The 27,816-nt window shown below is 46.8% G+C and overlaps 2 protein-coding genes across 4 annotated transcripts in view; both read left to right on the top strand.

Moving 5' to 3' along the window:
• C1H11orf80 (chromosome 1 C11orf80 homolog) overlaps positions 1–24,454 on the top strand; it is an 88,501-nt gene extending 64,047 nt beyond the window's left edge. Inside the window, 6 exon segments of the mRNA XM_036204200.1 lie at positions 345–491; positions 4,812–4,933; positions 8,083–8,193; positions 12,981–13,079; positions 23,081–23,159; positions 24,053–24,454. Coding sequence (XP_036060093.1) covers positions 345–491; positions 4,812–4,933; positions 8,083–8,193; positions 12,981–13,079; positions 23,081–23,159; positions 24,053–24,399 — 905 coding nt within the window. The 3' untranslated portion in view covers positions 24,400–24,454.
• On the top strand, positions 24,403–27,769 carry Rce1 (Ras converting CAAX endopeptidase 1). 3 transcript variants are annotated; one of them, XM_036204216.1, is made up of 8 exons: positions 24,403–24,801; positions 24,935–25,037; positions 25,137–25,216; positions 25,436–25,514; positions 26,175–26,342; positions 26,464–26,535; positions 26,785–26,847; positions 27,124–27,769. In XM_036204216.1, the coding sequence occupies exons 3-8, from the start codon at positions 25,157–25,159 to the stop codon at positions 27,357–27,359; spliced, it is 678 nt and encodes a 225-aa protein (XP_036060109.1). In that variant the 5' UTR covers positions 24,403–24,801; positions 24,935–25,037; positions 25,137–25,156; the 3' UTR covers positions 27,360–27,769. The 3 variants fall into 3 exon arrangements, with proteins under 3 accessions (XP_036060109.1, XP_036060105.1, XP_036060110.1); XM_036204212.1 differs by having other exon boundaries at positions 24,561–24,801; positions 25,133–25,216; XM_036204217.1 differs by having other exon boundaries at positions 24,561–24,801; positions 25,133–25,216; positions 26,745–26,847.
• The last annotated feature ends 47 nt before the right edge of the window (positions 27,770–27,816 follow it).

Below are 27,816 nucleotides of genomic sequence, written 5' to 3'. Positions count from 1 at the left end.
GGTTTACATATCAAGTTTCAGGCCAGCCAGCACTACATGGTGAGATTCTTTCTCAAAACAAAACAAGTTATACAAGAAATAAATGAATTTATTATGTAATGCTTCCATAGCAAAAGCACAGGGGTGCTATTTCCTTTGTATTTTACACACATGGCTATTTTAATGTTCTTCATATAAGTCATTATTATTTTGTTTCCATAATGTGGGTAGAGGAGCAGATTCAAGAGAGGAACTGAATGTTTGAATTTAGGCCTAGTAGTCCCTTCTTGGTCAGGATAAGGTTCTGGGTCACTTAGTGTATAAGGGGCTTACCTTGCAAATTTCTCTTTTGTCTTTTTATTTAGATTTGGTACTTCCAGATGTGAGTTATCAAGTGGAATCCAGTGAGGGGAATCAGTCTCAGGATATGGACTCAAAGGGACCGGTTCTGCTACTTTTCCTATTTGTGGATTTCCACAGTGAATTTCCAGTCCAGCAAGTGGAAATCTGGGGTATGTGTAGAAAAATGCAGCAGCCAGGTTGGGTGTGCCAAGTGCTAAGTGGATAAAAAAAGGGCTATATGCATAATGCATATATCTGCCTAAATTGGGTGTTTGTGTAATCTGTAAAGAATTATCAGCCGGGCACTGATTAATCCCAGCACTGAGGAGGCAGAGGCAGGTAGATCTCTGAGTTCAAGGCCAGCCTGGTCTACAGAGCAAGATCCAGGACAGGCACCAAAACTACACAGAGAAACCCTGTCTCAGGAAAAAAAAAAAAAAAAAAAAAAAAAGAATTATCACTGCCTTTCTAGATGGAGTCAAGGGAAGAAGCCTGTTTTTGTTCAAGTGCAGTTAGGGGTGCTTTGATATGTGTCTGTTAGGTGCACAGTAACCTGTTATCAGAAAGGTTCTCTTCCTTATGGGTAGCATGGTGCTTTCAGTTTGTGGGCCACGAAACAAATATCTGAATCACCTAGGTTATTTGGAGATATACAGCTTCCTGGGTCAAGATTAATTTATTGTTTTTGCTATATATTATAAAAATCTAGAATGATTGAAACATATATTTCCATAACTTGATTCTCAGGTGATCTTCAGATGTGGTAAAATTTGGAAGCCTTTGAGTGTTTTAATCACATGCTTTAATCCAAGGAGCCCCTGGGAAGTAAGGTTTTTATTTTCAACGATTTATTTATTTGCATTGATGAGTCTGTATAAAGGTGCTGGGTCCTCTGGAAGTGGAATTACAATTGTGAGCTGCTATGTGGGTGCTAGGAGTTGAACCCAGGTCTTCTGGAAGAAAATAGCCAGTGCTCTTAACCACTGAGCCATCCATCTCTCCAGCCTCCTGGGAAGTCAGTTTTAAGAGTTAATAACACATTCCTAAACTGAGGAAAGTTACAAGAAATGGCACCTAGACACGCTTCCGGAAAGACCTGTACCCCTCCTTCTAGGTACCCCTTGCTCTGTGAGCTGTGGGGCTCTGCCCTCGTTGTGTTCCTGTGGTGTGGCATTAGTTTCCACTGCATTGTGGGTGAGACAAGACTGATTATAATGCAGTGAGAAGCGCTGTCAGATATGAGATTGATCCTGCCTACCTTCCAAGCCTCTTCCCGCTGTCCTGGTGTGTGTGTACCCTGAGGAGGAAGCACTGCTTTCCTGGGCTCAGGCTGTCAACTGAGAAGCCAAGGTTCTTTGGTGCCCCTGCCTCACTGATTAAGAAGAAGAGAATGGGAAAGAAAAGAGGCCCGTGTTTGTGAAGTTCAGGTGAGGGGAGTTTGGTGAGGATTCTGGGGCGTGTGCACGGGCAAACAGTGGAGAGGACATCCGGCTTTCCTGTTTGCTCTGATTCCAGCTTCCTCAGAGACGTTTGAAAATCAAGTCACATAAATCATCTGAGCCTCCCTTTTCAATCTTTAACATGACTTGTTAAACTAGGTGATATCAAAGGCCCTTCAGAGGCTAAGTGCCCACCTGAGACTTAAGATCTGTTACTTTCTGGTATTTTTAAAATGCTTGCCAGAGGATAATTTGAGTTTGACACCATGTTCCGAGTCTTATTGAACATACCCAAAGAACTCAGATGCTTTGAAAACAGTGTGACTTATCATTTTTGTTGTACCGGGATAATTTATACACCTTTGTGTAGCATATCTCTACAGGCTTGCAACTTCCCAGTAGTTATACTCAGTTTTAGATTTAAAAATTCACTACTGCTAGGCAATGGTGGCACACACTTTTACTCCCAGCACTCGGGAGGGAGAGGTAGACAGATCTCTGTGAGTTCAAGGCCAGCCTGGTCTATAAAGTGAGTTCCAGGACAGCCAGGACTACACAGAAAGACCCTGTCTCTAAACAAGAACAACAACCAAGGGGAAAACACCTTAAAAATTCACTGCTAAAAACATAATAAAATAAAGAAAATCCGGTGTGGTGGCACATGCTTTTTGTTTTGTTATTTTCTTTTTTTCAAGACAGGGTTTCTCTCTGTAGCCCTGGCTGTCCTGGAACTCACTCTGTAGACCAGGCTGGGCTCAAACTCAGAAATCTGCCTGCCTCTGCTCCCCACCCCAGTGTTAGGACTAAAGGTTTGCAATACCACCACCCAGTATGTGGCATACATTTTAACATTTAGGAGACAGGCAGGCAGATCACTGTGAGTTTGAAGCCATCCTGGTCTACACAGCCAGTTCCAGGCCAGCCTGAGTTACACAGTGAAACCCTGTCTCAGAACGACAATCACTGCTAGGGCTGAAGAGATGGCTCTGTGGTCAAGAGCTAGTACTGCTCTTGCAGAGGACCAGGGTTCCCAGCACCTGTGTAAAGTGGCTCATAGTGCCTGTGTCTCAAGTTCCAGGAGGGGATCTGACACCCTCTTCTGGCCTCTGTGGGCACCTGGAGGCATGTGTATACATATATACATAACATATATACATACATATATATATAAACATGAAGTTTTGAATCTTAAAAAAATGATAAATTTTTAAGAACTGCTACATGGTGACTAGAGCAGGTGACTTAACCCCCCTGCAGGAGGCACGGTGAGAGACAGCAAGGGTGAGTTTGACCTGTCTCCCGTCCTTCCTCACCTCCTTGAATGCCTTCTCCAGAGCTCTGTGCTTTAGGCAACAGATTGTGCAGAATTAGTCTGTGTTCATGTGTCTTTAAAAAAAATCAGTCGGCTGGCCTCCCACCCACCTTGTCATGGTAACTTCTATGATTAACTCCTTATTTTGCCACAGTGCCAAAAGCATCTGGTGGTAGGAGCAGTTTTAGGAATAACTTTTTTTTTTTTTTTAATTAAATGTCTGCCTTCAAAAACTTCTCATTTTTCTTGGGTTCTTCTTGGGTCCAGAGTATATAAAATAGAATCTGCGTGTTTCATCACCATAGCAACAGCAGTATTCCCCTTTGAACATTGCGTGTGTATTTCAGAATACTTCATTTTACATGACCCCAGTTTGTGTAGACACCATATCTGAGAGAACATATAAGAAAAGCTATTTTCTGCACAGAAGCAAGAAGAGTGAAGTTACCTCATCATCACTAGTTGGTGATAAAAAATGACCTTTAATCTGTGTTCACTTATTTCTAGTTCCAGATTCCTTTTAAGTCATATATAACTTTCTCTCCCTGGAGAGCATTGTGATGCCTTGTGATAGGAACTGTTCCTTCTGACTTTTTTTTTTTTAAAGTGTGTGTGTGTTTGTGTTTGTATGTGTGTATCTGTGTGTGTGTTGTGTATGAACGAATGTTTCACCTTTGTGTATGTATATATACCACATGGGTGTGTAGCATCCTTAGGCCAAAGGCCCAGAACAGGAGTTGGATCCCCTGGAACTGGAGTTACAGACAGTTGTGAGTCACCACGTAGGTGCTGGGAATCGAACCTGGTCCTCTGTAAGAGCAAGTGCCCTTAACTACTGAGCCACATCTCCAGCCCCACATGCCGGTTTCTGAGTGAGGCTAGCAGAGGTGACTATGATTACTTCACCTAGTTTTTAATTAGTTTGAGCCAGGGTCTTGTATGTCCCCAGGCCGCCCCACTCACTGGACAACTAAGGATGCTCTTGAACTCCTTATCCTTCTGCCTCCACCTCCCACGTGCTGGAACTATACCCAGTTTTTGTGGTGCTGGGATCAAACCCAGGGCTATTTACATGCTAGGCAAGCACTCTACCAACTGAACAGCATCCCAGCCCTCATCCCGTTTTTTAAATTGTTTGTTTGTTTGTTTTGTTTTTTAGTTTTTCGAAACAGGGTTTCTCTGTGTAGCTTTGCGCCTTTCCTGGAACTCACTCTGGAGACCAGGCTGGCCTCAAACTCACAGAGATCTGCCTGCCTCTGCCTCCCGAGTGCTGGGATTACAGGCGTGCGCCACCACCGCCCGGTTCCATTTTTTAAATTTTTTTAACTTAAATCATTTTTTAAAGCTTTAGCCTTTTCTTCACCACACTGGAAGGAAATGACACACTGCTGACAGCAGCAGCTCACTTCAGTGATGCTTGAGTAGGAATGGAAGGCCAGACCCCCTTAGAGGCCTCCTCCTCCTTTGGAAGACACCACTGCCATGGCTCATAGCGTGGATTAAGCATTTGTTTCTTCAAAAGCAATGTAACTCACTTTAATTTTCTTAAGCTAAGCTTGCTTTTATTTGCAAATGGGAGTTGAGAGGGGCTGTCTCTGAAAATCAGTGATTTGTAGAGAGGTGGAATTAGCTCCTTGAAGAGGCATTACCCCAGCCCCAGTCCTAACACATAGCATGTGGACAGCAGTCCTGAACAGTGTCATCCTCATTCATGGATCCCAACATTCTCATCCTCTCAGGACTCCATACTTTGCTCACAGCTCATCTCAGTGCCATCCTCTCAGAGAGCCACAGCACAGTGCAAGACTCCATCCAGTCAGCCGTGGATCAGGTGTTGGAGCGGCATCGCCAGGCTGCCCAGGTAATAAACGTCAAGTGGGGAGTGCACAGTCTCCCTCGATTCTATTCTGCACCTTAGTGAGGTCCTAATGCTGCATCTGCACAGGGAGTTAAGCTTTCACTTAGGCCACAGTGACCAGTGTGTGCCTGAGCAGCCACAGAAATAACAAAAAAACATGGCTACCATATCTCTTACTTTTTTTTTTCTTCCAAGACAGGGTTTTCTCTGTGTAGCCCTAACTGTCCTGGAACTTACTCTGTAGACCAGGCTGGCCTCAAACTCACAGATCTGCCTGCCTCTGCCTCCTGAGCGCTGGACTATAAGCATGCACTACTGCATATTGATCCCACATATACTCGAGCTGTTTCAGTAAACCTTACCCTCTTTCCTCATTTTCCCAGTTCTTTCATAATGTCCCACTTGCTTCTGCCCAGACTGAGTTCTTCCAATCTGTGCACTTTTGGTAACGCATTTCCTATTTCCTATCCCTACCCCATGTAGAAAAAACAGCCAACTGAAGAGCAAAGTTTAAAACTAAAAACAACAAAAACAACCAACATTAAGTTGAGCTGGATCTGGTAGCTTCTGTATGTAATCATAACACTTGGAAGATTGAGGCAGGATTACTGAAAGTTCAAGGCCAGCCTGAGTTACAGAGTGATTTCTAGGCCAGCCTAGGCTATAATTGTTAGTTTTATTTATTTATTTATTTATTTATTTATTTATTTACTTACTTACTTACTTACTTACTTATTTACTTATTTTGGTTTTTCGAGACAGGGTTTCTCTGTAGCTTTTGGAGCCTGTCCTGGACTAGCTCTGTAGACCAGGCTGGCCTCGAACTCACAGAGATCCACCTACCTGTGCCTCCCGAGTGCTGGGATTACAGGCATGCGCCACCACCGCCTGGCTAGTTGTTAGCTTTATGCAGCAGCACAATATTATTCATTAAGTGGCACTGTTTTCCGTGAGAGAAAAGCCACAAGGCACAACAAAGCCCACTATGAGAATTTACTAGGGGGACAGGTGTGCTCAGGCCTGTTTGAGGGACATGTGCGGAGAGAGGAAGGAGGAGAAGGAGGAAGAAGTGGGGGAGGAGTCTGTGACCTGCTTTTTATGGATTCCCCTGCACATGCACATATGGGCTCACATAGCTACACCACTCATGTGTGTAGATTGTGTGATCACGCAGCAGGCAGATTATGTAGGACGTAAGGACCCTGACTTGGCTACTGAGCAGGGCGTGTGCAGTCATGTAGCAACAGTAGTGTGAGACCCTGCCACAAAGGGGCCAGGGAGATGACTCTGCCTCAAAGCACTTGCCACACAACCCTGACCAACTGCATTTGATCCCAGAGACTCACAAAGGTGGAGTGAGAGAAGCAGCTCGCCAGAGTTGTTCCTCGACCCCCACACATGCACTGCGACACGTGCAACCTACACAGATCATGCACTCAAACAATAAGTCTAAAGCAAACATTGAAATATTTGTTTTTAGAGCTGGAGAGGCGGCTCAGCAGTTAAGAACACTGGCTGCTCTTCCAGAAGACCTGGTTTAATTCCCAGCGTCCACGACGAGGCAGCTCACAACTGTCTGTAACTCCAGTTCCATGGGATCTGGTGCCCTCTTCTGGCCTCTGCTGGCACCAGGCACACATGTGGTACACAAATATTCATGCAAAACACCCATATACATAAAAATAAATAAAAGTCGGGTGTGCTGGGCAGTGACGGCACATGCCTTTAATCCTAGCCCTTGGGAGACAGAGGCAGGTGGATCTCTGTGAGTTTGAGGCCAGCCTGGTCTACAGAGTGAGTTCCGGGACAGCCAGGACTACACAGAGAAACCTTGTTTTGAAAAAAAAAAAAAAAAAAGTCGGGTGTGGTGGCACATGCCTTTAATCCCAGGTCTCTGAAGCCAAGGCCAGTCTGGTCTATGTTGGTTTTAAATATGGCACTTGGTATCGTGCAAGAAAAGTCACGAGGCACAACAAAACCCAGTATCAGAGCTTTATTGGGGGGAGGGAGCGCAGAAAGAGAATGACCAGGCCTGTGAAAGACACGTGCCGGGAGAGAAGGAGGGGGAGGAGTCTGTGACCGGCTTTTTAAAGGATTTCCCTACACATGCGCAGGTGGTTTTACAGCGCTAAGCCACGAATGACCATGCTGTGCGTGGATGACTTAAGACGTAAGTCCCCTTGCTTGGCTACTGACCTGTGCGTGTGCAGTCATATAGCTGGAGGAGTGGCAGGATCCTAACAGTCTACATAGTGAGTTCCTAGCCAGCCAGGGCTACACAGTGAGACCCTGTCATAACACATAGAAACAAACATGCAAAGTGTTTCTATTCTGTGTTTGTGTGTGGATAGAGGCCACTAGAGTTAGGTGGCTGTGAGCTGCCTGACAGGTGCTGGGAACCAAACCTCTCCAGTGCCAAATATCTGTTTCATTGTTTTGTTTGTTTGGGAAACAGGGACTGGAATAGTCTAGGCTAGCTTCAAACTCATAGTGGAAAATGACCTTGACCTTCTTTCTTTCTTTCTTTCTTTCTTTCTTTCTTTCTTTCTTTCTTTCTTTTAAAATAAATTCTTTTTTTAAAGATTTATTTGTTTGTTTGGTTGGTTGGTTGGTTGGTTGGTTGGTTTATTTATTTATTTATTTATTTATTTATTATGTACACAGTGTTCTGCCTGCAGGCCAGAAGAGGGCACCAGATCTCATTACAGATGGTTGTGAGCCACCATGTGGTTGCTGGGAATTGAACTCAGAGGACCTTTGGAAGAGCAAGCAGTGCTCATAACCGCTGAGCCATCTCTCCAGCCCTTGACCTTCTTTCTGACCATCCTGCCTCCACCTCCAGGGTGCTGGGGTTACAGGTGTGTGCTACCACACCTGATTTATTCTGTGCTGGTCCAGGGTCTCGTGCATGCTAGGCAAGCATTCTATCAACTGAGCTACGTTCCCTGATTACTACCCAGTGTCAAATCATAAGCCATCTCTATGGAAGAGGGTCTTTTGAATTGTTGAGTCCTTGTCACAACAGAGAACAACATCATTATCTTATTAATATTGGTGATGGAACTGTTGGTACTCTGTCTCAACTGCAATCTTTGCCCCTTTGGCATTCTCGGAGCCAGTGCTCTGGGACTGATGTTTCCTCCTTACTCCAGGCTCATCAGAGACTGCAGGGATCCCTCTCTGTGGCTGTGAACTCCATCATGAGTGTGCTGACTGGAAGCACCTGCAGCAGCTTCAGGAAGACATGCCTCCAGGCTCTTGAGGTTAGCAAATGCAGAGGGGTCAACACTGCTGAGTGATACTGCAGCAGGCCTACAACCTGCAGTGCTGAGAGAGACACCTAGAGTGTTCTCCCAGCTGGTACCAGCTTTGAGCGTTTCCGGGTATTTGTTGGGGTTGGAGAGATGGCTCAGCAGTTAAGAGATGCTCTCCTACCAGATAGTGGCGGTGTCCGCCTTTAATCCCAGCACTCAGGAGACAGGGGTAGAAGGATCTCTCTGAGGCCAGCCTAGGCCAGGACAGCCAGGCTACCTGCCTTGAAAAACCGAAATAAAAAAGAGCTGCTCTCCCAGAAGACCTGGGTTCAATGCCCAGCTCCCATATGGGAGCTCATCACTGTCTGTTTCAGGGCATCAATACCCTCTTCTGGCCTCTAGGCACCAGGCATGCATGTGGTTCACAGACAGATAGCAGGCAGAACACCCATGGTGGTGCACCCTTTAGTCCCAGTACTTGAGAGGCAGAGGCAGGCAGATCTGAGTTCAAGTGGTCTACAGAATGATTTCCAGGACAGCCAGGGCTATGTAGAGAAACCCTGTCTCAAAACATAAATTATTTAAAAAAGAAATTTGGGGATGGGGGATTTAGCTCAGCTCAAAAAAAAAAAAAAAAAAAAAAGAAAAGAAAAAGAAAGAAAGAAATTTGTTGAAGGATAGTGGTAAATATACCATTTTTATAAATGAGGAAAGTTATACTTTCTTTAGATCACACAACTAGCTCAGAGAAAGCTAGATTAGACCCTTAATTCCCAGCTCAACCTTGTGGAAGAATGCCCCACTCCCTCATGGTGACACAGTACACAGACATAACCGAGCAGACATAGTGCCGTGTATATGTGAGTGAGTGATGTAGTTCGGCATCAGAGTTTGAGGGTCAGTTGATCCTTGACTCATTTCCTTGCTATGTGGAGTTAGGTCTACATTTAACTTCTCTGAAACTTGTTTAAAAGTTGGGGGAAAATATGAGCCCCTCATAGGTTGGTGGCGAAATGTAGGCTACAGTCTGAATGTTTGTATCATTCCAGACTTCACATGTTGAAATCCTAACCCTCAACGTGGTGGTCTTAGGCTATCATACCTAGCTCAAGATATTTTTAAGTTTTTGGAGCCGTCAAGATATCTCAGGTAAAAGTACCTGCTGCCAAACTTGATTGCGTCTGAGTTTGATCCCTGGAGCCCATATAGTTGAAGAAAATAACTCCTGGAATTGTCCTCTGAACTCCACACATGCACTCTGTGGTTGTACATGTATAGGTGTGCACTTGTACATGCTTGTGTGCACACACATGCATACAAAGCAAATGTTTTTCTTTTTGAAACAGGGTCTATATAAAAAGTCCAGAACTCACTACGTAGACCAGGATGGCTTTGAACTCATTGATACCCTCCTGCTTCTCCCTCCCAAGTACTGGGATCAAAGGTGTGCAGCCTAAAGGAAACTTCTAAGAGTTGAGGTTGTGCTTTTCAGTTGGCTGTTTTGTTCTCTGAGAGGTGGTCATATGAATGGGATTGTAACAGGCACCAGACCTTAGCACAACTGACTCCATGGTAGAAGTACCATTCAGGCTATAAAGCTCAGCACATAGACAGCACCATCTGTCAAAACTAAAGCAAAGACCTAATGAAAGACTTCTGGTGACATCTCTCAAAGTACTAGCCTTGTGGGTTTTTTTTTTTTTTTTTTTTTTTTTTTTTTTGTTTTGTTTTTTTTAAGCTTCTGTAGTTCTGCCTCTGGCTAACTGTTCCTGTTAACTGAAGTATGTCAGTCCAGAACATGGTTTGTGTGCCCACCCTGAAAAAGGCTCAGTGCTACACTGGGATCCTGAACACCCAGTGTAGTCACCAGCCAGCTAATAAAGACTTTCTATTGGCTTACACCTATGTCTGAGCAGTCTTTTCTGTGAATACCCCACAACAGGATTAGTTTGTTTGTTTTTTGTAATCGAGTTTCTCTGTGTGGCCCTGGCTGGCACTCACTCCATAGACCAGACTGGCTTTGAACTCACACAGATCCACCTGCTGCTGCCACTGGGATTAAAGATGTGCTCCACCACTACCTGGCCAGGACTAATTCTTAATTAAGTGGCCTCACGAGCTGGTGAGGTGGCCATGGGTAGAGGCACTTGCTACCAAGCCTGACATACTGACTTTGATCATTGGGAGCTACACGGTGGAGGGAGAAAATCAGCTCCCACAGGTTGTATGTACTCTGTCACCCACATGCATCATGGTACCCCATCCAGTAAATTTAAAAAAAATATCAAGAGGCTCCAAAGAAACCCTTGACCCTCTGCAGTGTGGGGACACAGGAAAAGGCCCCAACTGTGCTGAGACCTGACCTTGGTCTCTAACACTGCTGTGCTAAAATGCTCTGACAGAAGCAACCTGAGAGAGAAGGGTTTACCTCAGCTTACAGTTCATCATGGAAGTCAGGACAGCGAGAGCTCGGAGCAGTTGATCACCCTGCATCTGTAGTCAGAGTAACAGTGTGCTGGTTCGTGTTTGGTCACCTTGACAGAAGCTGGGGTCATCTGAGAAGAGGGAGCCTCAACTGAGAAAACAGCAGCTCAGTAGGCAAGCCTGTGGGACATTTTCTTGATTAATGATTGATGTGATAGCATGGTGCTACCCCTGGGCAGGTGGTCTTGGGGTATATAAGAAAGTGGACTGAGCAAGCCATGGAAAGCCAGTAAGCAGTGTTCCTCCATGGCTCCTGCTCTGGCTTCCTCAGTGATGGGCTATTACCTGAGAGTTGAAGATGAAACAGACTATCTTCTTCCCAAGTTGCTTTGGTCATGGTGTCTTACTACAGAAATAGAAACTCTAAGACACACAGCAGTGAATGTGTGGGTGCATGCCAGTACTCTGCTCGCTTCCCCGTTTCATACAGTTCATGATCTCCTGATGAGGAACCAACAGTTCCACCTACAATTAAGAAGGGTCATGGGGAGGTGGTGGCGCACGCCTTTAGTCCCAGCACTTGGGAGCAGAGCCAGGCTGATCTCTTTGAGTTCGAGGTTAGCCTGGTCTACAGAGCGAGATCCAGGACAGGCTCCAAAGCTACATAGAGAAACCATGTCTCGAAAAACCAAACCAAAACAAAACAAAAGGGTCTTCCCACATCAGTTACTGTAATCGGGATAATCACTGGTCTGTCCAGAGGCCTTTCATCCAGGTGATTCTAAATTTTGTCAAGGTGACGATTAACATTAACAGTCACCATCACATACCATGATCTCAGATAGCCAAGAGTGTGGAAAAGAAACCTGTAGCATTTGTGAGCCTCTTAGTCTATGAAAGTTTGTTGTAGTGGCCGAGCAACTGAGACTGGAAATACAAAATGTGTGATGGGTTCTCAGCATGTGTTAGTTCCCTTCCTCCCTTTGGGATTAGATGGTGACCGGTTGGGAGCAGATCACAGACTCCCTATTTGTCGATGCTGTCTTTTCCCCAAGACAAGCTCTGGCTGCTCGGGAACTCTGTGTAGATGAGGCTGGTCTTGACTCCCAGAGCTCCACCTGCCTCTGCTTCCCATACCTGGCTGTTCCTTCATTTTTATGTGCTTTTTTTTTTTTCTTGAAAGATAACATAACACATAGAAAAACTTAAATGCTAGTATGTATCACTATAATTTTAATTTTTGTACATCTCATATTCATAGTTAAAACCAAATAACTATTTTTGTATATAAAATAGCATTTTACCAACTTCAAAAGGGTTAGAATTTGCTTTGGTTAATAAATAGTATACTTCATTACTTAATCTAGTAATTTAATCTTCTAATTTTGGGCATCTAAGTTGGAAACATTTATTGCTGTATATAAATAGTGCTTCAGTTAATGCTTTATGTGATATCTTGTTTTATCCACACTTGTTTCCTAGATTAAGTGCTTTGAACTAGTGACACAAAGAATAATGCCTTCATAAGCAAATGCCTTTGAGTCATGACTTCATCTTTGGGCATGTGGGTGCTGGGGTAAGGAGTGGCCCTGGCTTTGTCCTACCTGATCTTGAGTGGTTCACTTTTTTGAATTTCAATTTCTTGTCTATAAAATAAATGTGTTAGGGGCTGGAGAAATGACTCAGCTGTTATAAAAGAACTTGCTGTTCTTCCAGAGGACCCAAGTTTAGTTCCAGTATCCACATTATCCCCAGGGGAATTGACACCTCTTCTAGCCTCTGCAGGATCCTGCACACACATGGCTTACAAACATGCAAACACACATAAGGATAAATTTCTTTAATTACTGTATGGTTTCAGGTGATTCCTCGTGTTTAACTCTGATATCCTACAGTCCTGTATTAAAGCATCAAAGGCTGATCCATACGCCCTGATGCAGACTGTGTTCTCTGGTTCTCTTCTCTCCAGAAGGCTTGTCTTCCAAGGAAGACCTCCTACCTCTTCCTCAGCCTTACTGAGGAATTCCACAGCCTCAGTGGAATCACTGCTTTCTCGATCATCTTATGGAAGAGAATCTTTGACAACCCAGTCATGAGATAGAGGGATCTCTGGGATGTTTATCTTGGTTGAAGGATCTTGCTAAGTGGGAGGACATATGGGAGACACATACCAAGTATCTCAGGCCCTTCTCTGCCTTTCCATGCTCCATAGAGACAGAGCTGTAAATACAGAGAACACCCATCTCTTGCCTTCCTCGGCCTCTGCAGTGCCTCCCCTTTGGTTTCCAGTGGTGAATTCCTCGGCCTCTGCAGTGCCTCCCAGTTGGTTTCCAGTGGTGAATTCAGAACCTTCTATTTCTCATGAATTTCAGGCAGCTGACACACAGGAATTTGGGACCAAACTGCATAGAATATTTTATGATACCACCCAGCACCGACTTTGGCACCACTGCTCATGTGACACAGAACAGGTAAGTGTAATGATAATACTCAATATTCTAGTGGAAATCTCCCATTTTGATGTGGGAACCCTTAATTCAGGGTAGATGAGTACAAATGCTTCAGATTGTATGGCTGCTGGCCTTTCAGCAAAAATGCCTTGGCCCAGAGAAATATTCCAGAACCAAGTGCTCTGTAGAAGCCAAGAGCATGGAGGATACTGAGTTCTGTGGTGATATTGTGTTCCCCAAAATATTGTGCACCCTAATAAACTTATTTGGGGTCAGAGGACAGAACAGCCACTAGATAGACATAGAGGCCAGAAAATGGTGGCACACACACACCTTTAATCCTATCACTTGGGAGGCAGGGATCCATCCGGATCTCTGTGAGTTCAAAGCTGCACTGGAAACAGCCAGGCATGGTGACTCACACCTTTAATCCCAGGAAGTGATGGCAGAAGCAGAAAGGTGTATAAGGTGTGAAAATCATGAACTAGAGCCTTGGTTAAGCTTTTAGGCTTTGAGCAGCAGTTCAGCTGAGACCCATTCTGGATGAGGACTCAGAGGCTTCCAGTCTGAGGAAACAGGATCAGCTGAGGAATTGACGAGGTGTCTGCTTCTCTGATCTTCCAGCGTTCACCCCAGTACCTGGCTCTGGGTTTGATTTTATTAATAAGCACTTCTAACAATTCCTGCTACAGTGTTCCATTTCTACCACTGACTCTTTGTTGGCATCATTACAAACATGATTTAACCTTTGTGAGCTTTGGTTTCTATGTCAGTAAAATAATAATAATGCATACCTGAGATCACTGTTGTGAAGTTTTGTTTAATAAAAATCTACCTTTAGCAGTTCTCCTTTCTGCATGCTGGAGGTCTAGAGCAGTTGAAGTTTCTACTCTCAAGGAGGTGAGAGAACCCCAGCACCTCTGGTGACAGGTCCTCTAGCAAGGAGAGATCCTAGCTAGAAAATTCTGTGTGCCTTCATTCCAGATGTAGCTGGTAATAAACTGTTCAACTAAAGCCCACCTTTCTGGCTAGCCCTCCCTCCCTTTTAGTTTTTCAGAACAGGATTTTCTGTGTAGCCCTGGCTGTCCTGGAACTCACTCTGTAGACCTGGCTGGCCTCGAACTTACAGAGATCCACCTGGCTCTGCCTCCTGAGTGCTGGGATTAAAGGCCCGGCTTCTTTTGACTTTTTTAAAAACAAAATATAAATTGAATAAGCAAAAGAGACTAAAGATTAAATCATTACACTGTCACTTCTGGGAGGGAGGGAGGGAGAGAGGGAGGGATTGTCAGGATGGCTCCTTAACATCAGGCAATAAATGGAATGGTCATTTCTGAGAAATGGAAAGCAAAATAAAAATTTAAGAACAGGGTCTTACTATATAGCCTTGGCTGGCCTGGCACTCTGTGTTGATCAGGCTAATCTTGAATTCATAGAGATCTGACTGATTCTGCTTCTTGAGTACTGGGATTAAAGTTGTGTATCACCATATCCTATTGGGGAAATTTTTTTTTCTGTTTCTTTTTTTTTTTTTTTTTTTTTGAGACAGTGGTTTTCTGTATAGCCCTGCTGTCCTGGAACTCACTCTGTAGATCAGGCTGGCCTTGAACTCAGAGATAGCCTGCCTTTGCCTCGAGAGGGCTGGGATTAAAGGCATGCACCACCGTGGCCCAACTGGAAAAAAATGTTTTTTATTCAAACAAAATAATGATTACCCCAACACACCATCTAGAGAAGAGTATGGAGGCCATCAAATAAGGGAGGCAGTCCAGGTAAAGCTTAGCCGTCTGCCTGAGGAAACCCACGGGTACTGCTGTAGTCCATTTGACATTGCTATGGCAGAATACTTAAGAATAGGTGCTTAAAACTCTGGTGGTTACAGAGTATGGACAGCAAGGCCCAGCATCTAATGAGAAAGGAAGCAAGAGAATTGGAGCAGTCAAGGTTCTTATCAGCTCTGACGAGTCCACCATGCCCCCCCACACACATACACACACACACACACACACACACACACACACACACACACACACACACACGAATGGGCATGTGCACACAGGAAAATGTACACCATATTAACACAAAGTAGAGCTAGAAAGGCTATTGTCAACATCAGACAAAGTAAATTTCAGAGTGGAAAATATTATGCGGGATAAGTAGGGTCCTTTCAGTGTCAGCAAGATGGCTCAGGTTCTTGCTGAGAAAGTCTGGAGAGCTGAGTCATTCCCAGAGCCCATGTAAAGAGCCCTCTGTGGTAGTGTATCTGTGATCTCTGCATTCCTATGGCAAGCTGGGAGGTACAGGCGGGAGACTCAGTTGCCTGGGAGCTTGTGGTTCAGCTAGCCTGGAGTAGGACACAGCAGAGCGGAAACAGTGAGAGAGAGGCCCTGCCTTCAAAATAAAGCAGGAGAGAACTCCCCACAAGGGAGGCCTCCACATTCATGCTGTGGCATGCACATGCTCACACTCATATCACACACATACTCATAAAGAGGGTCATTTCTGTAAGTAAACTGCAAAAACTCTGGGTTTGGTGTCCTGGGTTGTGGCACCAAAATGTTAGTAAATTGATGGCTGAAACTGTAAGGAGACAATTCAGCCCTAGAGGACGAGGTATCCTGGACACCTTGAGCTACTTAGAACAAGAGCTCTGCCCTGAAGGTGTCCAAGACACCTGGAGCTGTTTAGCACAGCTGTGATGGACTACAAGGAGAGAGCCCAACACTGGAAAGGAAGGTTTTTCTGACTTCTTAAGAGAGTCAGGCCTGGAACTGCTTCAGCAAGGAAGGGTATCCTGACTCTTTGGGAAAGTCAGGATATATGTGGTGTGATGGGCCAGTATGGTCTCCCTGCAGGACACAGCAATCCTGCTCCTCTCATGGAGAGCCACAATCTCTGGCTCAGTGTTACCAGCTCTCTCTTGGTCAGTCCACTATGGGACATCCCAGCAAGGATCTTCTGTTCAGCTCCCTCTTGCTCAGTCCACTATGGGACATCCCAGATCTCCCTCTTGCTCAGTCCACTATGGGACATCCCAGATCTCCCTCTTGCTCAGTCCACTATGGGACATCCCAGCAAGGATCTTCTGTTCAGCTCCCCCTTGCTCATTCTGTTCACCAGTCAATGAAGGTCTTCACCCAATACTCTTTTGAGAAAGAGGTTTATTTGGGAAGGAGGAGTCCAGGAGAGTAACTGCCTCTACCAGGGAGATAACAGCTCACAACTGACTGGGCAGGGCAGTTTATATAGGATGTCTAGGGGGTGGAGTCAACTGTGATTGGTTAGTTTATTTTCTGCCCAGGGATTGGCCAGTTTTGTGAGCAAGGGGCAGAGATGGCCCTGATTTCAGGGCCAAACTGTGTTTCTTTCACTGGCCTTTCTTGGCTTTTTGATATTACTTCTAAGGCCAAGGCACATTTCTTTCACTGACTCTGATTCTAGGGGCCAAGAGTGTTATTTTGGTACTAGTTTCAGAGTCAGGGCATATTTCCTGGGTTCTGGGTTTGGGGATAAAGTGTTCATTCAGGTCCCAAACACAGGCTATGTTTCTCTCCCTGGTCCTGGGCCCTAGGGCCAGGATTCTGCTGTCCTGCTCTGTGATTGGTTGATTTCACAAGTCAGTTGGACAGGGGCAGAGATGGCTCTGATCTGAACTAAACTGTGTTTCTCTCACTGGCTTTATCTGAGCCATCCTTCCCTAATTCTGGGCTCCAGGGTCAGGGTGGGTTTCTCTAGCCAGACCCTTTTCCCTACAATTGCATGCCGATGAAATGTTTGTCCTGAAGACACTATAGATGCTACTCAACTTACAGTTGGATTACATTACAATGATAAGTTAAAATCATCAGAAGTAAAATTTCATTTAATACAGCTGACTATCATAACCCAGTCTAACTTAAATGTGTTCAGACACTTACAACAGCTTCCATCTTGGAAAAACCATCTAAACACAAGGCCAATTTTACACAGTAGCTCATGGAATATACTAAATGCTATACTGAAGGAGGTGGGCCAGGCAGTGGTGGTGCACATGTCTTTAATCCCAGCTCTCAGGAGGCTGAGGCAGGTGGATCTCTGAGTTCAAGGCCAGCCTGGGCTACAGAGTGAGCTCCAGGACAGCCAGGGATACACAGAGAAACCCTGTCTCGAAAAACAAAAAAGAAAGGGGGAACGACAAGGCCGTCTGAAGGTGCTTTCCCACCATTGTGAAGCCCAGGCCAAACCCCCGTAGCCCAGGGCCGTCTGCAGTCCCAAACATGCACAGACCTTTTAAGAAGGGTTTGAAATACAAGAAACAAAATGAAGTAACTCTAAAGACACAGAGCTAAATCCAAGCTATGCTTGGAGATTTTGACATACTTTTCTCAATAATTGATAAGACGGCCAGACAGAAAATCAGTAAGTCTGTATAAGACTTTAATAGTGCTATCAATCAATTTGACCTCATTGATGTTCATGAAAGTACTCTGTCCAACCATGGAAGAACATAGAATACATTCAGCAGGATAAAGCATATTCTATCAAATAGATACTTCTAAATCACAACAGTGCATATTCCAGCCATTACATACTTCTAAATCACAACAGTGCATATTCCAGCCATTACATACTTCTGTATCAGATAAGATCATATTCCCCATCATTAGATATCAAAACCAGAAGACCACATTCCCAGCCATTAGCTATCTCTCGATATAAACAAATTTAAAATCACAAAGCTTTCTATTTTGACTCCGTCTGTTTATTTGTGTGATGCATGTATGCTGTGGTGCATGTGTGGAGATCAGGGGACAGCCTGCAGAAGCTGCTCCTCCGTCCACCATGTGTGTTTCAGGGACTGAACTCAGGTAGTCAGACTTGGCAGCCAGTACCTTTACCCAGTGAACCATCTTGCTCTGAAGTTTGTGGTATGTGTGTGTTAACATTTATTTGTGGCATTTGCCACAGTGCATATGTAGAAATCAGAGAGCTGGCTTGCAGGAATCAGGGCCCTCCTACCTGGGCTCAAGATATGGAACTCAGGCTGCCAGACATGGTGGCAAGCTCTTTATACACTCAGTGACACCACCAGCCTCTAAGTATGTTTTGACCACATTAGAACTACTAAAATAAAACTAACCACAGAAAAACATCTAGAAGATTCTAAAGTGTTTAGAAAATAAATGATAAATGAGGTAAACATGAAGCAAAAAAAGTTAGAAGTATTTTAATTAAGTGAAATGCAAATGATTGAAATTAACGGACTACAGCTAATGTTGTAATACCTAGAAGGAAAGAACAATCTCAACCCAGCAACCTTCCAGTGCTTTTAACTAGATGAGAAGAACAAGCTGCACAATGGAGGAAATGAAATAATAAAGAGCCAAGTGGAGATTAATATGAACTAAAAACAAAGAAAAAACACTGAGACTAACAGGTATACTGCACTGAGAATATTAATAAAGGGGTAACCAGCTAAACCAGAATAAAAAGAGAAGGCTCCATGTGTCGTGCACACCTGTAATCCTCATACTCAGGAGGGTGAGGCAGGAACATGGAGACTAAGGCAGGCCTGGACTATATAGTGAATTCAAGACCAAATTGAGCTGCATAGCAAGAATGCCTTTTTGGCCAGGCGGTAGTGGCACACACCTGTAATCCCAGCACTCGGGAGGCAGAGGCAGGTGGATCTCTGTGAGTTCGAGGCCAGCCTGGTCTACAAAGCTAGTTCCAGGACAGCCTCTAAAGCTACAGAGAAACCCTGTCTCGGAGGAAAAAAAAAAAAAGAGAGAGAGAGAAAGAAGAAAGAATGCCTCCCCTTGGATTTTTTTAAGCCATAAGATGCTACTATCAGAAATTAGTGATATGGCATCTGGGTTGTTTTTTTTTTTAATTATCAGGAAGGAACAGCTATTTGGCCGTACATTTGACATAAAGTGATGAAATGGGCAATTCATTAAGAGTAAATACCTCTGTGACACAGGATAATCCTATGGAAGAAATCATATTTCTGGTTTTAAAAAAAATGGCCATGGACTCCAGAATATATTTTAAGAGTTCTAGTGAACACACATTTAATAAAAGTTCCCATACAAAACATCTAAACTGCAAATAAATCCATAAGCTCATTATTAGTAGTATGAAAATTCAAATGCCATAGATATTGAGAATACAAAGGCCACTGGGCATGGTGACATGCGACTGTAGCTTCAGCTCTGCTCTGGCAGCTGAGGTAGGAGGATCATTTAGCCTAGGCCCAACATGGTGAAACCCTGTCTCAAAAGACAGGGTAGGGAAGTCCTTTGGAAGGCAATTTGGCAGTTTCTTTAGAAGTTACATATATACCCATCTGCCCTAGCTACCCCATTATGTCACAGTATCTGGAGCATCCTGTGCATAGTACCTTTGTTTGTTGGAACCCCAAGCTGGGAACAATCTTGTGTCTAGAGGTTGGTGGCCAAGCAGCCTGAGTATCGCCATGTGTATCACCATGGTGGATGTGTGAAGAGTGTGTCGGCTTCTGCTCAACCATAAAGGGAGGACTTAATTCACACGTGATTCCTTGGAGCTGGAGCTGCATGTGGTCCTGCCCTCTCCAAGAGGAGCAAGCGCCCTTCCCTGCTGCACTCTCTCCAACCCTCAAACTGTACCATCTCTCTCTTCCTTCTCTTCTGAAAGGACAGGACCTTCAGCGTGCCCTCTGTTATTCTCCCCTTTGTACCTCGGTCTGCCTGGCTGGGCAGGGAATGTAGGTGCTCGGGCATGGAAGGATCTTGAGATTTCTTGGATTTGCCCCCCTTCTCTTCAGTGGGGCTCGACTGCTCCCTTCACAACTTTCGTCATACTTGTCTGCAGCCAATGGCCGCACCTCAAGCATGTAAACCTCATAACTACTTATTAGTTTCCTAGCGATGCCGAAAGACATTACCAGAAACTTACGACTTAAAACATCATTTATTCTGTCAGTTCTGGAAGCCAGAAGTCCAAAATCAAGGTGTGAGCAGGGCTGTGCTTCCTTCAGAGGCACTGGGAGAGAATCCTCTCTCTGGTTTCCTAGTTTGTGGCTTACATAACTCCAGTTCTCCATCTTCACCTAGCCTTTCTCTACCCAACTGTTTCTCGGCTTTAGGAGGGCCTGCCCTGAATCCAGCATGCAGTGTGGTCCTATCTCTGAATCCTTGATTATACCTGTCAAAACCCTTTTTCCAAATAATCTCACATTCACAGGCACTTGGTGTTAGGGTGTGGACATGTGGGGAAGGGGCACAATCCAGGTCACTGCGACCAGGCACATCTTGAGAATACGGCATGAGCCATCATCAGCACCCGGAAAGACCCCTCAGGATCTAGGTGTGTGTCTGCTTCTGAAGAGCTTTTGTGTGGACCTGACATCCCAGTGAGACCTCAGAGAATCTGTCTGACCTCTTTACCCTGTCTGGCTCTAGTGATGGCCCACCGCCTCAGGGCCATCCATAGCCCACTTAACTTGGCAGATGGCTAGGGAACTCAATGACCTTGGCAGAAAGGAGCATTTACAGGGCACCTAATCTGTATTTCCACCTCATTCTGCACAAAGATGTTCTAAGTTAGGTCTTCGTTTTCCATCTTATCCATAACGTAACTGTGAAACTTAGCCTGCCAGTCACCCAGCTAACAGCCGGCAGGGCTGCAAAGCCTGACCGCTGTGCCTTTGTAGGACTGAGTGGCAAGGCCAGGGAAGAGCGCACCTAGATCCTGTCATGACTCCTTCCCTGGAGCACCAGCCTCTTTGTGATGACTCACTGCTGGCACAACAGTGGCACCCAGTGGCTTCAGCTATAAACTACATGATCAAGGCGCTAGGTCAGATTCTTCCATTTGTGGGCCTTCACTTTGTTTCCATGGTAACTAGCCAACTCACCTAATATAGAATTAACCCATCTATAGTTTAAGGAGAAATAGGCAGTTCTCTAAGGAAAGGTTGGCTTTCTAGGGTGCAGACTAGAATTGAATGCTCCACAGTGTTAAATCCAAGGAGCTGTATTTTGAGGACTAGGCTGCCTCTCAGGGCCCAGACGTCGACCAGTATGCAAGGCTCTCCCAGTGCTCTCCATCTCAGGTGGGTCATCCCTCCGTAAAACCAGTTTTGCAAAGGAGAAAGATGTGTCTGTTACACAAGACTTCCCGGGCTAGAGCAAACTGAAACTGCACACTGTCTCTGGGGCGCTCTGTCCTTCGTGTGTTCCTGGGAACGTAATTATACAGGTTAGAACTGGGTTAATAAACGATGTAGGAGCCAGGCGGTGGTGGCGCACGCCTGTAATCCCAGCACTCGGGAGGCAGAGGCAGGCGGATCTCTGTGAGTTGGAGGCCAGCCTGAGCTACAGAGCGAGATCCAGGACAGGCTCCAAAACTACACAGAGAAACCATGTCTCAGGGGGAAAAAAAAAAAAAATCAAACAAACAAACGATGTGGGCCAGGAATGGTGGCACACACTTCTAAGGATTTTGGTATATGGGGGAGATTGTGGAACCCACCTCCAGAAATGATAAGCAGGGATTGTAACTGCACAGCTTCTATGACATAAAAAATTTTGATGAGGATGCCAGGTGTGGTAGTGCGCACTTTTTACCCAGCACTTGGGAGACAGAGGCCAGCCTGGCCTACAGAGTGAGTTCCAGGACAACCAGAGCTGCACAGTGAGACTGCTTGGGGGGGGGGGGGGAAGCAGTATATTATAGAATGTACTTTACGTAACATAATTCTTAGCTGAGATTACCTTTGTGGTGTTTTTTGTTTTGTTTTGTTTTTTTAGTTTCTCTGTGTAGCCCTGGCTGTCCTGGAACTCAAGAGATCCTCCTGCCTCTGCCTCCCGAGTGCCCCACCACTGCCTGGCTAAGACTTATCATTTTAAAGCGTTCAACTTTAAAGGTGCTGGGTCCCTCTTCCACCAAACTCCAGGACACCTCCCTCCCACTGGAAGCAAGCCTGTGTCCACTGAACTGCAGTCAGCCCCAGCCTCCCTCTCCTTTGAGCCTCAGCCCGCTCTCCAGTTCTTGTTTCACTTTTCACTCTCCCCATGGTGTTCTCTGAAGTAGAAATTGCAGGTGGGGGTTGTGTTGTTGCTTTTGAGGCAGGGTCTCGTGCATCTAAGACTTCTATCTTTCTGTGGCCTTTGTCTTCCTATGTATCGGGGATGATCTTGAACTCATTCTGCCTTCATCTCCTGTGTGTTGGGATTACCTGTGTGTGTGCTGCTCTGCTGCTTTATGTAGTGCTAGGGTTGTACCTGGAGCTCTCATGCACTTTTTGAGCTATGTAAGGTCTCATTTTTCATGATTTCCTTTTAATTATGTATATATAAGGAGAGACAGATGATCAGATATTTCAAGGTCAGACCCTGTCCCCTACCCCCACCCCCGATTATTTATTTTAAAATAGACATAGCCAAGCATTATGATGTATGCCTTTAATCCCAGCACTCAAGAAGCAGAGGCAGGAGGATCTCTGTGAGTTTGAGCCTAGCCTGATCTGCCTCTCAAGTTCCTGACAGCCAAGACTACATAAAGAGGGGCTGGAGAAATGGCTGTGTTTAAGAGGAACCATGCTGCTCTTGCAGCAGACTCAAGTTTGGGTTCCAGCACTCAAATCAGAAGCTCGCAAACATGGAACTCCAATTCCAGGGGCCCTGACGGCCCTCTCTTGGCCTCTGACATGTACATATTCACAGATATGTAAAAATAAATCTTGAGTAGAAAGATGGACACATGCACGTAAAATGATGAACAATGCCATAATTCAGAGCCTGAGACGAGGCAGACTGTCAGCGGGTATCTGAAGTTCAGGGAAGAACAGATATGCTGGGAATGGCTAGCGTGTGAGTTCCCAAGGGTCCACAGAAGCAGGATGCTTTGAAAGTTGGAGGCCAAGTAGAGACTGCTGAGTTAGGAGAAAAGGGAGTTCCAGGTGAAGAACATCCTCATAAATCAACCCACCAGGCACATGTCTCCTATGGCTCATTCAGACTTCTGTAAAACTCACTTGGAATTTCTAATTGTTAAAGCACCCAACTCCAGAGAAAAGGCATTCCGCCCAGAATACCGAAGGCTGGCATGGGAACATCGGCCTGGAGTCCCTTGTAGGTAAGGCTCCAGGTTTTTGGGTGTGCCCTGGGTCTTGAGCAGCAGCATGTATTCCTACTAGAAGTCTGTGCGTTGTACTTACTAGTGTGTGCACATTAGCTTTTTCTAAAGAAAAGTGCATTTGCTGGCCAACATTCCCAGGACCTGCTCAGGAGGAATGGGCCAAGGCAAAGACACTCTGAATTTGCACCTGAGTGGCTGGGGGTGTAGCTCAGTGGCAGAGTGCTTGCCTGTTTGACAAGACCTGAGTTTGATTCCTCTCCCCTTCCACAAGTGGACCTGTTATGGATAAGCTAACAGTAGTTCTCAACCTTCCTAAATCTGCAATGCAACCCTAATGTGGTGACCCCCCCAACCATAAAATGATTTTCATTGCTACTTCATAACTGTAATTTTGCTACTGCTATGAATCATAATTAAATACTTGATATGCAACCCCTGTGACAGGGCGGTTTGACCCAAAGGGGTTGTGACCCACAGGTTGAGAATCACTGGGCTAAAGCATGTTGACACGTGTCTGTAATCCCAGCTTGAGAGATAGAGGCTGGATGATCAGTTTAAGGCCAGCCTTGGTGGCATGAGAGCTTGTTTAAATATCAAAAACAAAAAGCTGCCTCTAGCAACTGCCTAGTACAACACCAGAGAGACTGAGGTGCTTTCAGCCTGAAGCAATCGGAGCTTGGAATTCATATTGCACAATCTGCAGAAAGTTACAGATGCACGCTGTCAAGGTCCAGCTAAGGGGTTGGGAATGCTAACGGAAGGCTGGGCGCTGAAAGATTTTCTCTGGAAGGATGGAATGGGAGATCTCATTTAGAACTATGCCTGAAGACTCTCTGTAGCACTAGCACAAAGCTGCGGGAGCAAGATGAAATGGACTTGTCTTCTCCTAGAGACCAGCGGGCAAGCAGAAAACAAGAAGCTCAAGAGAAGCCCTAACCAGGGCAGGGAAGAGTCGCAAGCTCTGTGCCCCGCCAGGGATCTGAGCCCTCCAGAGTCTGCCACAGGTCACCACGAGCCCACCGTGGCCTCCCCAAGTGCCGGAGGATCGCAGGCCCAAGCGGCGCACGGCAGGGCCCGGGCGGCTGACGCAGCGAGCGCTGCCGGCGGCCTGGAGGTACTACGGCGAGCGCGGGGTGGGTGCGGGCCTGGGCCGCTGCCGCTGAGTCCTCACCACTGTCTCCTCTGCTCCCGCAGGACTTGTGGCTGCAAGAGGTCTCCAATCTGTCCGAGTGGCTGAGTCCGGGGCGCAGGTTCTAAGAGCCCGCTACTGAGGATCACAGAAGCGGGCCAAAGCAGCCCGGGACACGTGTGTCATGCCTTCTGGGCTTCAATAAAGCTGCGGCAAGCACAGCGTGCGGACCACAGTGCTAAGGGAGGGCCGCCCCGGGGAGCCGGCAGCTCGCGCCGCCGCCTGACGTCATCCACGCAGCGCGTCACTGCTGTGCGCCACGAGTCCGGGCGTGATGGCGGCGCTGGGCGGGGACGGGCTGCGCCTACTGTCGGTATCGCGGCCGGAGCGGCAGCCCGAGTCAGCCGCGCTGGGCCCGGGGCTGTGCTGCTGGGTGTCCGTGTTCTCCTGCTTCAGCCTCGCCTGCTCCTACGTGGGCAGCCTCTACGTGTGGAAGAGCGAGCTGCCCAGGTGCGGGGGCTGCGCGCGCGGCCGGAATCCGCGCCCCCGCGAGGCGGGGCTGTGGGCGGGGCCTGGGCCGGACGGGGGTGGGACCACATGAGTAGCTGCTCAGGGCCCCCTGAACTTACTGTTCCCTTCCTAGGGACCACCCTGCTGTCATCAAGCGGCGCTTCACCAGTGTCCTGGTGGTCTCCAGCCTGTCCCCTCTTTGCGTGCTGCTCTGGAGGGAACTCACTGGCATCCAGGTGCGAAGGAGGCGGGGCACAGGGCAATCAGGGAAAGAATCCAACGTTTTTTTGTGGGAGGGAACATCACTGATGCCCCTTTTCCTGTGGCTCAGCCAGGCACATCACTGCTCACTCTGATGGGCTTCAGGCTGGAGGGCATTTTCCCAGCAGCTCTGCTGCCCCTGCTGCTAACTATGGTGAGTTCTGCTTCATTTTTTCCTATTCAGTTGTCACTAAATGAAATGCCCCTGTGTCCAGCCTTTGGCAGATGGCAGACAAGAATTAGGATATGGTCCTTGAGCTCCCTGGTGTGCATGGCTGGGAAACCTGAGGTCTCATGAGGCAGACCAAGGGCACTGGTGTGAGCAAGGTCATGGGGTTGTGGTCATTCTTTTGATCTGTTTTTCCGCCCCCAGATCCTTTTCCTGGGTCCACTGATGCAGCTCTCTATGGATTGCCCGTGTGACCTGACAGATGGGCTGAAGGTTGTCCTGGGTGAGTCTTCAAGACTGAGGAAAAGGTAGGCACAGGCAGTCCAGGACACTGGGGAAAGGAGTCAGTGAGATGGTGTGATCTGGACTGAAGAGGTGAGACGTCACCTCTCTGGGTGTGCTTCTTCAGCAATAAAATGGATCATATCGCTGGGTACCTTATAAATTTGATACTTAAGGAGGTCTCTCAGGACCCAAAACAGTACTTGATGTGGGTCAGACAGCACTTTTCCATCCTTTGGCTTCCCTAAAGACTGTCCTTGGGGCTGGGTGGTGGTGCACGCCTGTAATCCCAGCACTTGGGAGGCAGAGGCAGGTGGATCTCTGTGAGTTCAAGGCCAGCCTGGGCTACAGAGCAAGTTCCAGGACAGGCTCCAAAGCTACACAGAGAAATCCTGTCTCAACCCCCCCCCCCCAAAAAAAGAGACTGTCCTTGGTTAAATTTTGGTGTCTCTAGAATTTACCATGACTCCCCATCTACCGTTGTCTGAAGATGCTGTATGTAATTCGGTCTGATAAGGCTTGCTCCCTTCCCATTCTGATTCTCAGGACTCCTGACCTGAGTTTGGCCAGAGTAAATCTGTGGAGAGGCCCCCAGGGGGTGGGTCTCTGTTTTCAGTAACTAGGCACTCATCACATTACTTATCCTGAATATTTACCCTAGCCCCTCGTTCTTGGGCCCGCTGCCTCACAGACATGCGCTGGCTACGGAACCAAGTTATTGCACCCTTGACAGAGGAGCTGGTGTTCCGGGCTTGCATGCTGCCCATGTTAGCGCCATGCACAGGTCTGGGCCCTGCTGTGTTCACCTGCCCACTCTTTTTTGGAGTTGGTGAGTCTTAACTGGTCCAGCAAAGATGTTCCCAGCATGAGGTCTAAACATGGGGCTTAGGGTGAGGGGGGAGCTAATAGCCGGCCAGAGGAATACAGTGTGGTTTTCCTCTTCCTCCCAGCCCATTTTCATCACATTATTGAGCAGCTACGTTTCCGCCAAAGCAGTGTGGGGAGTATCTTCTTGTCTGCAGGTGAGCCTGGGGAGCTTGCCCGGGACAGTTGGGGGTTGGGTGTGATATCCCTGACAGCCACTCTACAGAAAGGGCTGGAAACACAGGGCTCTAAGATTGGATGGGGACTACTGAGCATTGGAGGTGGGTACAGAGAAGATGGTGGCCAGGCAGCCACTGCCGAGGGGAAAGGGTGGTCTCTAGCTATGGGATGTGCAGTGCTGGGGCAGGGTGGGCGCATGTGTGGTCACTCACGGCCTCCATCTCCAGCCTTCCAGTTCTCCTACACTGCTGTCTTTGGTGCTTACACGGCCTTCCTCTTCATCCGCACAGGTTGGTCCTCGGTTTTTCCTGGATCTCCAGGGGCCCACAGATGTGGGTGGGAGAAGGGAATACTGTGGATGTGACAGTTTGCTCTACCAGTCCTTGAGGCAGACTAAGCCAGGGCCCTCAGCCTTTTAAGGTCTGAAGGGTAGAAGCAGAGGTCATGACATGGGGCACATGAATGTGTGGAGTTGGGGGGGGGGTGTCATTGAGTCCTGTTGAGGGGACAAGGGTCACTAACTCCAGGTGGGGCTGCTTCACACATTGCATCTCTCCTGTCTCCAGGACACCTGATAGGGCCTGTTCTCTGCCACTCCTTCTGCAACTACATGGGTTTCCCTGCCGTGTGTGCAGCCCTGGAGCATCCACAGAAGTGGCCACTGCTGGCAGGCTATGCTCTTGGCGTGGGACTCTTCCTGCTTCTGCTTCAGCCCCTGACGGACCCCAAGTTCTATGGCAGCCTTCCTCTGTGTGTGCTTTTGGAACGGACAGGAGCCTCAGAGACCCTGCTGTGCTCCTGACCATCACTCTTGTGCATACTCCAGTGAACTCTTGATGGGCTCTCCAGCCCCTCCTTATCAAGAAATACTGCAGGGGAGGGGCTGGCTGGGGTCCCCGAGATCTCAGGAATTTTTGTAGGGGATTGAAGCCAGAGCTAGTTGAACCCCAGGGACCAAGAGAAAGGAGCAGATATCCAAAGGGTGCAGCCTCTCAAAGAGGAGCTGAGGAGCATCTGGACTTGAGGGACAAGGACAGATCCTAGGAGCACTCTCTCTTTGGACTGCTGCTCCTCTTAGCTCTCCCCCCGCCCCCGAAAAGCTGCTCGGTGGGTTTATTTATAAAACCCCTCCTCCCAACTTCCCAGGGTTTTCTCATTGTCTTTTTGCATCAAGACTTTGTATTGGGATATTAAAGAGATTTAACTTGGGTAGCATGGTCTTGAACCTTTGGGAATGTACTTGGATCTTGGTGAGGAGC

This window comes from Onychomys torridus, chromosome 1, assembly GCF_903995425.1.
Source record: "Onychomys torridus chromosome 1, mOncTor1.1, whole genome shotgun sequence".
Classification (NCBI taxonomy): domain Eukaryota; kingdom Metazoa; phylum Chordata; class Mammalia; order Rodentia; family Cricetidae; genus Onychomys; species Onychomys torridus.
Note: the sequence above shows the minus strand (reverse complement) of the source record. Positions and strands in the feature narration are given on the sequence as shown.